Source organism: Chelonoidis abingdonii, chromosome 20 (genome assembly GCF_003597395.2).
Source record: "Chelonoidis abingdonii isolate Lonesome George chromosome 20, CheloAbing_2.0, whole genome shotgun sequence".
NCBI lineage: Eukaryota > Metazoa > Chordata > Testudines > Testudinidae > Chelonoidis > Chelonoidis abingdonii.
Genome location: NC_133788.1, coordinates 24355189 through 24367572, shown reverse-complemented (window position 1 = coordinate 24367572; position 12384 = coordinate 24355189). Strand labels below are relative to the sequence as shown.

Here is a 12384-nt window from a genome sequence, read left to right as displayed (position 1 = left end):
GGGACTCAGGGATTGGAATTTGGGGTTGCATGTGGGGCCAGTTTTTGGATTTTTTTCTGGGGGTGGGGGAAATGCCCTCCAGCTCTTCACATATGATTGAAGAAGGGCCGCAGCCCAGCTTTTCCAGGTTAAGCTAGGGACTGCCTGGCAAACTGACTCTTCCCCCCAGGAATTCAGTTCTGTTCTGGGGGTGGTGCTGGGTGTTTACCCAATCAAGGAGTAGAAGAATGACCCCCACTAGACCAGGGTGAGTGCTTGGGGCTGGAGCTGGGTCCCAGCGAGATGCAGGCCAGTGCGAGTGGGCAGGGCCATGCCTGAGGCACTGGCAGGGAGCCTGGCCCCCCAAGTGACAGCAACAAGAGTGTAGCAGTGGGAGGGGCAGTGCTTGCCTGTAAGGGGACTATGTGAGTGGCGGGAAGGGGAGGGCTCTGTGCTGCAGGCCAGCTATTGAGGGGGCAACACTAGTGATCAGCTCTGACTTTGTACTTCCCATCCACAACCCTCTACAGGCAGCACCTGCTGAATCCTTGCAGCTCCCTAAAAGGCAGGTCAGTATCACTGTCCCCCATGGAGGCACAGAGCAGCAGCAAGCTGAGACTGTCTCTGACCGTCAGCCAGGGGCCTGTCCCTTATCCTCAGCTTTGTGTGCATGGGTGAGAGTGGAGAACCTGGGCCTCCCCCTGGGTTGTGTGGGACAGATTTCATGTGGGAATCATTAGGAAACTGCAATTTGCTCTTCAGCCAAAAGAGGGTGAGAGGGGTTAGAAATGCAACTGTCCAGGGAGAATAAACTCCTGAGCACAGCTACAGCACTGCATCAGTGCTGGGTCCTGGTCAACTCTCTGGCTGCAGTACCTTGGTGTTGGGCCTGGACTCCAGAGCTGCTTCAGGGACTGTTCTCTTCAGCATCATTCACCTTGCCGCTGCTGTCTCCCTGGGTTGGTTTCCCAGCAGTTTGTCTGTGTTCCTCCTGGATCCTGCTTTCTTCTCCTCTTCTCTGGGCTCATAATCCGTTGCTGTTCTCATTGTAATAATGGGCGGGCACAGTACAGGCACCCTGGGAGCAGAGAGGACCCAGGGAGTAGCTTGTGAGTGTCACTGACAGCTTTTGTATTCCAGAAATACCGCGATGCTGCTCTGGGGTCTGCTGCTCTGCTTGTCCACTCTGCACGATAGCCCAGGGGTAAGACACAGGCACAAAGCACTGCCTTCACCTGTCCTGCAGGACATCTCCTCTGTCAGCACACCCTTCACCCCAGTCAGCCGGGGGCAGTGGCGGGAACAGGGCAGGCAATGCCAGGCTGGATTAGAATAAGGTTGATCTCCAAATGGCTGGCACCAGATGCTTCTGAAGAAATCCCCAGACAGACTATAGTGGAATAACCTGCCCCCATGGGACGCTGCTTTAGCACCCACTCAGTCAGTTGTTGGCTCCTGCCCTGACACACAAGGGCTTATAGACCTCGATTTCTTTATCCAGTCTGATGTGACTGTGGATGTGCTCATGATCCAGATAAATACCCCTGAGCTTGAATGGTATCTAGTGGCTGTGAGTTACAGGAGTTCATCAGGAACTGTGATTTCATCCATTTGCCTCCTTGCTCTCATGACAGCAGATCTAGAATTGCTCAATCTATCTTCTATCCTAGCCACTATTCTGCATCCCTCCCTCCTGTTCACTCTCTAAGCTAAACAGTCCCAATCTTTCCAATCTCTCTCTAATCATTTCCATCACCCACCTCGGGACTTCCACTTCTGTTATATCCATTCTACAAAGAGGTTAGAACCATCTCTGCTTCAGTCAACCAAGGGAACCACATGGGACATGCTAGTCTCTGGCCCAGTCTGGAGGGACGTGGCAGGAAGTGAGCCAGAGGGGAGTGATTTCCTCATGCGAACCTAGAGGAAGCTATTTGGTATCCATCTCTGGCCTCTTCCCTTTCCCCCAGCTCTGACTCAGTTAATTTCCTTCCAGGTTCCTTTGGCACATGCCCTTGAGCTGGAGACTCCCCCCTCTGACAACACTGCCCAGCAGGAGAGCCCTGTGGTAAGATGTGCTGAGGTTACTCCGGGGTATTTGTAAAGCTCACCTTGGTCTAGTCCTGCCAGTATCACCTTCAAACACATGCCAAAAATATGGGGCTGTCCACCTTCTCTGTGTACAGAGTCTGCCACATGCACAGCATCCCAAATATGGTCAGGCAGCCCAGCTCAACCGACTTTCAGTGAACCTCACTCCAACATGCCGGTTTGAAAATCCCAGCCTGAAGTGAGAGCCCAGCATATGGCATAGGTCAGTGGCTCTCAACTTTCCCAGATTTCTGTAGCCCTTTCAGGAGCCTGGTTTGTCTTGTGTACCCCCAGTTTCACCTCATTTAAAAACTACCCATTTACAAAATCAGACACAAAATACAGAAGTGTCACAGCACCCTATTACTGAGAAACTGCTTACTTTCTCATTTTTACCATATAATTACAAATCAACTGGAATATAACTATTGTACGTACATTTCACTGTATAGTATACAGAGCAGATTGTCTGTATGAAATTTCAGTTTGTACTGACTTCGCTAGTGCTTTTTATGTAGCCTGTTGTAAAACTAGGGAACTATCTAGATGAGTTGATGTACCCCCTTGAAGACCTCTGCATACCCCAAGGGTATGCGTACTCCTGGTTGCGAATCACTGATATAAGGGATAGAAACTGATGTGTATAGAGACTGGATAGTGAATTAATTATTCAGTCATAAAACTGATAAAGGAAATTACCACTTGTGGACCAGAAAGAATAGAAGCTTGTGTCTGAAACTGTCGGTCTTGGCTCTTACACTGTGCCCATCTCTGTGTTACCTGAGTGCCACATGGATCTGTTCAAATACACACAAGGAAACCTCTGTCTGTCTCTCTCTCTCCTCTGCTATTCTGTAGGGAGGTTTTTTTGTCATTTAGGTGGAGTTACTGAGGGCCAGCTAGGTCCAAGAAGTGACCTGCATTGTAGATGTTGAGGCTGTGACACCCACAGAGAATGCTGCAGAAATAGTGCGAGGCAGATCTGCAGTGCTAGAGGTGTGGAGAGGAGGAAAGTTCAGGGTTGAGGATGATGCTGGAGCCACAGACGTAAGAGGCAAGGGGAGGCCTGAACAAGAAGGGAGACAGAACTGAGGTGCAGGAGACTCCTTGTGCCAAGAGAAAGGTGTTAGCCAGAGGTATTTAACTGAAGGAAGCTGAGATGAAGCCATCTTTTCACTTAGGCAGGACAGATCAAGAGATAGGCAAGGAAGAGTGATTGAATGTCTTGGAAGACCCTGGCTTGGCCCATTTTCTTTGGAATAAGGCACTTTCTATTTTCCAAATTTGTGCTAATGTGAAATCCTGAATAACTGCTTTCAACCTTCAGGGCCCTGCAGCGGAAAATGCCACCAGCATAGAGAATCCGGAGTGGGATCCCTCAGCACAACTGACCAGTCAGGTAACAGAGAGGAGGGGGGCACTGGCCACAGCTGGGGCTGATCTGCTTCAGGCAGAACAGCCCAGGCACAAGGGGTGATGCTGTCACTACCTCAGCATATTCTGTCCTGGGATGTACGGTGTCAACACACAGTGGTCACCTCAGCACTAATACTCCATAGTCAAAGAATACACACAAGTTTTGAGACAGAACTGGCTGCAACAGGTCTCTTATCCTCCTCCTCTTTACTGTAGGTCATCATCTGGTTGCTGTTATTGTCAGGGGACTTTGGTCCCTCTGCTCTTCAATGCAGCCCTAATAGGAGCTGCTCAGATGTCAGGACAGTGCTGATCTTTCAGATTGCTCATCAGTTCCCTCCGGGTAGCCTCCCTCTCACTGACTACCTGTCATGCTTAATCACAGAGCACATAGCCTGCGCCAGCTAACTAGGCATACTGCCTCCCTACCAGTGTGAACTGGACCCATTCATCCCCTCCCTGTGACAAGCCACCTGCAGCCCCAGTAAGAGAGTGAGGAATGCAGCTCTGTTTCCCTGCTTTCTCTCAATGTAACTTCCTTCTGTTTCATTGCAGCACTCTGAAGAGGCTGGAGCCTTAGAAGGAGATCCACAGTTAGTTCCCACCACCACTCTTCTGCCAGTAGTGGATCCAACCCTGCCAAATGCTGCAAAGTTGGATTCCACCTCTGACACCTGGGAAGACATCCATGGGCCTACACAGCCACTCCCTACCACGACCAGCACCACAAGCCCCGGGGCTGGCCTCACAAACTCAGAGGGCCATCTTGTCACCGGGACAGTAGAAGAGCACAAGCAGGTGCTGGAGGGGCAAGAAGTTGATTCCTCTGAAGAGGAGGGAGAAGGTCAAGAGAGAGGCTGTGACATGTCTCAGGCGCAGACACACAGGCTAGCAGAAGGTCTGATGAAATTCACCATCGATCTCCTGACAGAGGTCCAGATGGAGACCAGCAGACCCAATGTGATCCTGTCTCCCCTCAGCATCACCCTGGCATTGTCCCAGCTGGCACTAGGTAAATTACTAGGTTCAAACAGCACAAGCTTTCACCCTCTATAATGTTCCTTCTAGGAAAAGCACCCATGGCCAATGTCCAAAATGCAAACACTAAGCCGGGCACCCTCCCGCCAATGTTAATCCTCTGGCTTTATTTACTAAGGGGAATGAGGTTACCCTCACTTGAGGCTGGTCTCAGTTTCACTTGCTGGGACAGCATGGACCCAGTCAGGAGGTGCTGTGGTAGTGCTGCTAACGCCTTACTCTCAGGCCACCAGAGACTCTCTGGGAAGACTTCAGATGCCCAGCCACAGAGGGAGGTGGTCAGAGCACCTGCCCCTTAGCCCCTTGGATATTGACACAAATCTGACATTGCTTTTAAGGAGCAGCAAACCAGACGGAGAAACGCCTGCTGGAGGCGCTGCACCTGGAATCAGTGCCCTGTCTCCACCACCTGCTGAGCAGCATTCGCAGGCAGCTCACAGGGTCCATGCTCAGTGTAGCTTCACGCGTCTATCTGCAGAAAGGTGAGAGCCAGGAATGGGGAATTTCTACGGGGGTGTGGCTGCTGAAATAAAACTCTCTGTAACACACACACACAGACTAGAAGATGTGCTGATAGAACAGTGACACCTGTTAGTTTCCTGAAGTACTCCCTGTGGGGATACCCCTGCTATCTGGTGAGCACATCTGGCTTCACACGGCACTGTCTGACACGCTGAGTGAGTTTCATCACGGCCAGATGACCTCATGTCGAGTTCCTTCCTTGCAGGGTTTGAGGTTAAAGAGAAATTCTTGGAGAACTCGGAACGATTCTATGGGGCAAAGCCTGTGATCCTGTCTGGGAACAATGAAAATGACCTCATATCCATAAACAAGTGGATAAAAGAGGCAACTGAAGGGCAGATATCCACTTTCCTGGATCAGCTCCCTGCGAGCACTGTGATGCTCCTACTCAATGCTGTCCACTTCCAAGGTGAGCTTCAGCACACTCCACAGTCCCCACTTTCCAGCCTTCCCCCCTGTGACTAGCTGGGGTTCCAGGTGAAGTGGCTGCATGTACCCAGGTGGAATCTCCTTTCATTTCTTCCCCATTTTGCTAGATCCCTCTTCCTCCCCCTGCATGTATGCAGTTCCCCTTGTTTAGTTTTCAAATCTCATTACAGCGCAGCCTCCTGACTTCCTCACCTGTGCTACACACGTTAACTGACCCAGGAGCCAGAACTAACCCACGGCGTCCCTGTCGCCTCGCTGGTCCTGATCCCTGGGAGGCAGTGCATCATCTTGCTCTTTTTAGCCAGGTCACACACAATTCATTAGGTGCCCAGCAAGGTGCTCTGAGGTGCTCCTGCTAAGTACTTGCCAGCTTACAGCCCAGCACAACCGTAGCCTTGTCTTCCTCTAATTCCCTGAGGGCTGAGTACCTTTGTGCTGTCAGGGGCCTGGCCTGTACACTTGCAGGAGCTCCTTGCCCTATCACTGATGCTGGCCTCCTTCCTCAATCCCTGAATTACTGGTCACTTTGCAGCTGTCTCTCTTCTCCATCACTGATTTTACCCTGCATTTGCATTCTCTACTTCCTCCCCACAGCACCTCAGTCTTCTCTCTCATCACTGAGGCACAGAGAGGGGATGCCATTAGGCGCTGGCTCATTCCACCGCACCACATAGCCTCTCCTGAGGATAAAGACATCCTGCACTCACAATTCTTCCTGCCATGGCACTTCTTTCTCCCTGCTCCAGTCACCACTCACCTGTTTGCTGATGTGTTGTCAGGCACTTTCCTTCGTTTTTCATTCAGGTTTGGGTTTGATTAATTATAAATGTATGGTTTTGGACAGGATTTTGGAGGCATAAGTTTGATCCCAGCCAGACTGGGCCAGATGTATTCCACCTTGACGACCAGTTCATAGTTCCAGTTGAGATGATGAAAGCTCAGAAATATTCTCTGAGCTGGTTTACTCTGGATCCCCTGGAGGTTCAGGTAAGAGTCTGTCTGGGGTGTTGCTGGGCAGCTACGGGAATATCCCTTTGTTACTGCAATGCCCCCACTGCATCCATGTTCTATGAGAAGAGATGGGTAATACCGGTTCACAGATGCAGGACACAGAAGTTCTTTTCAAACATCCTTTGCCTTCGTTCCCTGAAAGGCTGTAACATCTTTGCCGTCAAATTCATGGGATGATGGACTAGATGGGACCTAATGGACCTTTTGGATAAGTCTGAGAGAAATGAAGCAACATGGAGATGGAATTCTCCCATGAAAAATGGGAGGATCTCTTCAGAACAGGGCCACTGCAGTGTAAATGCAGTTCATGTCACAGGGGGGCCTTTGTCTTTTCTCGTATCTTTGGTCTCCACCTGTCCTGTGGATAAATACTGGATCTGAGCATTAGCACTATCTGTTCCAGTCTGACCTCTGTCTCCCTGGGATAAACAGCCACTCCATTCCCATCATGCTGCCCTGCTCCCCCTGGTTAATTGTTCAGATCGCTTTCTGAGCCCTCATTGTCTTTGCCTGGCTGTTTCCTGTTCCACCAGTTCTTCTGATTGGTTTGTTTCCAGGTAGCCAGGTTTCCCTTTAAGGGCAACATGAGTTTTGTGGCCATTGTCCCAAACCAGTTTAAGTGGAACGTCTCCCAGGTGCTGGTGAACCTCAGCCACGACAAGTTGCACAGCCGCTTCCCCAAGGAGAAGCCCACCATGGTAAAGATGCCCAAACTTCATGTAGATTACCAGCTTGAACTCAACCAAGTCCTCAGCCAACTAGGTAATGCCCAGGATGAGGTTTGCATGGCATGAATGGGTTGGGCTGATTGCAGTTATCTGTGCACTGAAGCTCAGAACTGATCTCCTTGCTCCAGGCAACTTCAAAGACCTTGTAACTCTTTACTCTTCTCTCTGTCCCTGCCCTTTGCTTTTTCAGCACCAGCCTTTTCTCTGCCCACCTCCCAAAAATGTGGCCACTGTTGATCTGAGAGCCTTCTTCACTGCAGTTCCTGTAGCTGTCTCTCCCTATCTTCCCCTCCTTCAGCTTTCCATCTCACTTCCAAACTCAGCTGAGACCACCTTTTACCTGCCTGTGACCTCAGTTTATTTTCCCTTAATGTTGGGATGTATGAACTGCTAAAACAACTGTGCTTCTCAGTGACAATACAGATGACAAAGCCCAGAACTAAATGTGTGAGAACTAAGGACAAAACAGTCTTTGTTAAGAGGGTCTGGACCGGGTTGTGAAATGGACTTCCAGATGAGATTAGGCAAAAGCAGAGTCTGAATGTGTTTAGGAAATGCAGCAGAACCTTCCTCATGGACAAAGCATTTCCAGCATAGCAGGAATGACATTCACCACAGAGCCCCCGACCTACCCAAGCATCCTTCAAAAAACAAAATCTATAACCAACCAATAAACACCAAGCAGCAAACAAAATATACCCCACCAGAGCTTCCCACTCCATAGGAAGAAATGCCAGAGACTTTATGAATTCCACTAGGGACATCACTGTGGAAGGTGCTCCGCTACCATGCTTTGGGCAGCAGTATAAAGCCCCAGGATAGATGGTCAGTCCATATGAAAGCTGTGTTTTGTTTGGCACTGGCAGCTATCCATACAGGGAAGCACTGATAAATCTGGCCAGAGTGCACTTTTTCTTACTCTGCCTGCCCATTCCCTAGCATGGGATCTGGTATGGTGCACTGTCCAGTCCCTGGTGTTGTGTACAACATACAGTGATACAGACTGTTATTCCTCTAGTCTAAGCAGAGGTTCTCAACTGGGGGCTAGGACCCCTGGGAGGGTTGCGAGCTGTCCGCTTCCACCCTAAACCCTGCTTTGTCTCCAGCATTTATAATAGTGTTAAATATATAAACAACTGTTTTTAATTTATAAGGGGGGGGATCGCACTCAGAGTCTTGTTATGTGAAAGGCGACACCAGTACAAAAGTTGAGAACCACTGTTCTGCAGGGATAGAATGAATGTCTGAGCCAATGGCACTGAACTAGTGAGTAGATAGGTTTCTGTTTGACCCCAATTTGATTTCTATTTAGGCCTCGGGGAGTTGTTTTCCACCCCAGACCTGCAGAAAATCACAGATGAGCCTCTCTTTGTATCCAGCATCCAGCACCAGTCCACCCTGGAGCTTGCAGAAGATGGCGTGGAGGCATCAGCTGCCACTAGTGTCATGATGTCTCGTTCACTCTCCACTTTCAGCCTCAACCAACCCTTTCTCTTCATCATCTTTGAGGAGACAACAGGCATCCCACTCTTTGTGGGCAGCATCCAGAACCCCAACCCCATCGCTGCCCAAAAGAAAAAAGAGCCACAGGACTCACCTACCCTGAAAAATGCCATCAAAAATAGTATCCCCAAATAAGGGAGGAGCAGTGCCTAGGAGTCCTGGGACTGCTGCCTGTGAGACCTCTGTAGCAGGGTCTCTCTCTCCTGGATGGGCTTCCATCAGAAGCCCTTCTTCCCCATCCCAGTGGGTCCCCTCTGGCAGGGCTCTCTCTAGAGCCCTCAGCACCACTCTTGAGCAGCAGTGCTGGTACCAAATTGTCTTGAATACTCATTAGCTTCTGACAATGTCTCTATGCAATTGGACAAAGACAAGAGGTGTAAAAGCTGCTCTTCCCTCTGAGCCCCTTATGCACATTCCTTGGTCAGGACATTCATCAAACAGCAGGACTTGCTTGTCACTAGATATGCAAATAGCAGCGAAATCAAATTGATTAGCAGCCAGTCACCTTCCTGGGATGTGAGTCTCAGCTACTATTTCTGATAAAGGTTCTGCCTAGAACATTCCTGCCCCTGTCCACCGGGTATTGGGATTTGCTGGGTGTGTGTGCAAGGGGGGGGGGGCTCATTTCTATCCTGAGCACCAGCCCTTCACCTGGGATGTTGGAGGCATCTTTTGTAAAGTGTTTTTTAGTAATTTTTATGTTGGCAGAATAATAAAGAGTGAAACAGATGATGTTTGGCTGAGTTGTCACCTTGAGAGATACCCGGCGGAGACTGGAAAGGGGCACAGAAGTGCAGCAAACAGGCGGAGTAACTGCAAAGACTTGGGGGGAAAAAGAGTTACTGGGGCTTGACTGAAGGATGGAAGGTCCTAAAGGGTCTCATGAGAAGTGAGCAGTCCTTTCTCCTTACTCCAACTCTCACCACCAGAATGAGGCGCCACAGGATGAGATTAATGGCTAGTAAATATGGAACCATTAAAAGGACATTGCCTATTCCCCTTTGGAAATCTCAGCTGAACATACCAGAGAATCCACTAATGTGGGTGGATACAAAGAGTGGGGAGATCCAGTCTGATGCCATAGGGTCTGAGCTGAATGCTGTAGGGGTCAGGAAGGAAACGTCCCCATTAGCAGCGTAGCACAACTGGCTGGTTTTTGCCTTCCTCTGAGGGAGGAATTGGTATTGGGCACTGCCAGCTGGCAGGCTACTGGATTCAATGGACGAGTGGTGTAATCTGGTCTGGCACATCCTACATGTGGCTTGTTATTTTATGTTGGGTGCTCCTGAGCCTGCAGAACAATGCTACCGGAGTTTGACATCTTCCAGGACACGACTGCATCTCCTTGGGGGTCAGAGTCATTTCCTTCTGTCAGTACAGGAATGGTGTTCACCTGGAGCTTCACTTCTGAGATGGGTACAGCTCACTGGATCCCTGCTCTGAAATAACTCAGCATGTCTGACCCAAGCAGCAAAGACTGATGGTTTGGGGGAAAAGTAACCCCCACCACAGCAACTTAAGCTGTGTTACGTTAGTCTTGCTAGTTTCGGTGTTTCTGTAGCAATTAACAGTGAATGTCTACATGCTGACAAAGGGAATTTAGAACCACTCTTTGTTGGCCATCGCAGATTCTGCTTCTCATTGCTTCTAGGAAGCCCTTCTAGGGTATGTCTACAGTGCATCTGGGAGCAATTCTCCCACCCTGGTCCACAGACCTGGGTTAGTAGGGCTCACAGTAGTGTGCTAAAGGTAGCTATGTAGACAGGGTGGTTTGGGCTCTGAAGCCCACCCTCCTCCTACAGGTTTCAGAGCCCAAGCTGCAATATCTACACAGCTACCTTTAGCACACTACCGTGAACCCTGCTAACACATGTCTCTTCACCTGAGCTGAGAGGCTCACTCCCAGACACCACACAGTTATACCTTAGTGGTTTTGTTTTCGCATGGAAGTAGCTAAAGAACCAGTCACATTCCCAACAGCTCCCCCTTTCCTGAGTAGATCTGCCCCAACCAGAGAGCAAGCTGCCTACTGGCATCTCCCTCACTGACTGGCTGCACTTTCTGTTGGGATTGGAGGGAGGGGGATCGACTCACTGACCTCAAACTTCAGGGACACAAGAAACTATTTCAAAGAAAGCAACTGGCTCAAACCTGCAATTACCAATAGACACCACACATGGTTTACAGATTCCAAGTCCAAGGGGAGACCAGCTAAGAATAATTACCAGCCCTGTAACCCACAGAATGACGTTTACTGGTCAAGAAGAGGGTGTAATTACTCTCCTATGTAATTATCAAGAAAACCAGCAGGAATCCAGCTCTATTACCAGGGCCCTCAGGGAACATTTCAGATTGCTTTGCTCTCATAATTACTGCCTTATTTTAGAGATGCTGGTCCATGCCTTCAGGTCTTGCCTTGGCTACTGCAACTTCCTCCTCGATTTGCACCTTGCTGCATTCCACTCTATCCAAAATCCTGCAGCTAAAGTCATCTTCCTTCCACACCGCCTTCCGGCTCTCTTGGTGCAGAATGTAAATTTGTCTTCCTCTTCAAAGCTCTGCACAACTCAGTTCTTATTTCCTCCTACTCCCCTTCATTCTGGTAGTTTCCTCCTGCATTTCTTCTCCTACTCCCATCTTCACTTTGTTCCAGAGGGCAGTGGCTAGTTCCTGCTGTGCTGTGTATAAGGCACACTTAACTTTTTATGTTCAACAAATAATATGTTATGTCAAAATTAATTCATGAGATTTTGTGCAGTCTTTTGAGGCTCTCTGATGGAGGGGGCTGTAGAAATGCAAACTATTATTAAAATCCAGGCTCACGACTTTACACCGCAGGACAATGCTCTTGCTTCCTAACATCCATACATCTTGGTAATGACCCTTGAACCTGTTCTGGTAAAGTAAAGCTCTATCATAGATTGTAAGGCCGGAAGGGATGACTGTGATCTTCTAGTCTCAAATGTATGACACAGGCCATAGGACTTCCTTGAGTTAATTCCAGTTTGAACTAGAGAAGGTCTTTTAGAAAAACATCCCATCTTGATTTAAAAAACTCCAGTGATGGAGAATTTCTCATGTCCCTTAGTAAGCTGTTTCAATGGTCAATTACTCTCAGTGTTAAATTTTACCTTATTTCCAGTCTGAATTTTTTGAACTTCCAGCCACTGGCTCTTGCTATAATTTTTTCTGCTAGTTTGAAAAGCCCTTTATTATCAAATTTCTGTTCCCCCATGTAGGTACAGGACCTCTGCCCTGAAAACAATTGCCCATAGGGTGAAGCCATCACTAAATTAATATTTCTTGATAACTTTCATATCTGAAATGTTATTGAATTTCTTCACTATAGCAAATCCATATGAATATCAAACATACAAAATGTCCATGACATAAAGCCTAATGCTGTTCAGAAAGAATATGCCCTATCTGAAATAAAATAAGCCACTCAACTTTGCGACCAGGGGCTGCTAACAGGGAGTTTCGCATGGGAGTTTAGAAGGGGAGTAGGAAGGGAGCAGGGGTCCCTTGTCGGTCCTATCTGTGACCCGTTAGTCCCTTGAAAACCTATAAACCAAACTACATCCAAAACCTCTCTCTTTAAAGCAGAGCAGAACGGACAGGGAGCTGCAGACAGGGGAGTTTGAGAGGGAGTTTGACAGAGGGAGGC

General features: G+C 48.8%; 2 protein-coding genes across 2 annotated transcripts in view; one reads left to right on the top strand and one right to left on the bottom strand.

Moving 5' to 3' along the window:
- Nucleotides 1-12384, bottom strand: part of LOC116829452 (protein ABHD15-like) — a 57663-nt gene that overhangs the window by 28146 nt on the left and 17133 nt on the right. The gene's annotated exons all lie outside the window — the stretch shown is intronic.
- Nucleotides 1130-11610, top strand: SERPINF2 (serpin family F member 2). The gene is made up of 9 exons (XM_032788321.2): nt 1130-1183; nt 1904-2047; nt 3398-3469; nt 4042-4498; nt 4863-5006; nt 5252-5455; nt 6320-6462; nt 7044-7248; nt 8527-11610. Exons 1-9 carry the CDS (start codon nt 1130-1132, stop codon nt 8850-8852), a joined length of 1749 nt encoding a protein of 582 aa, XP_032644212.1. The 3' UTR covers nt 8853-11610.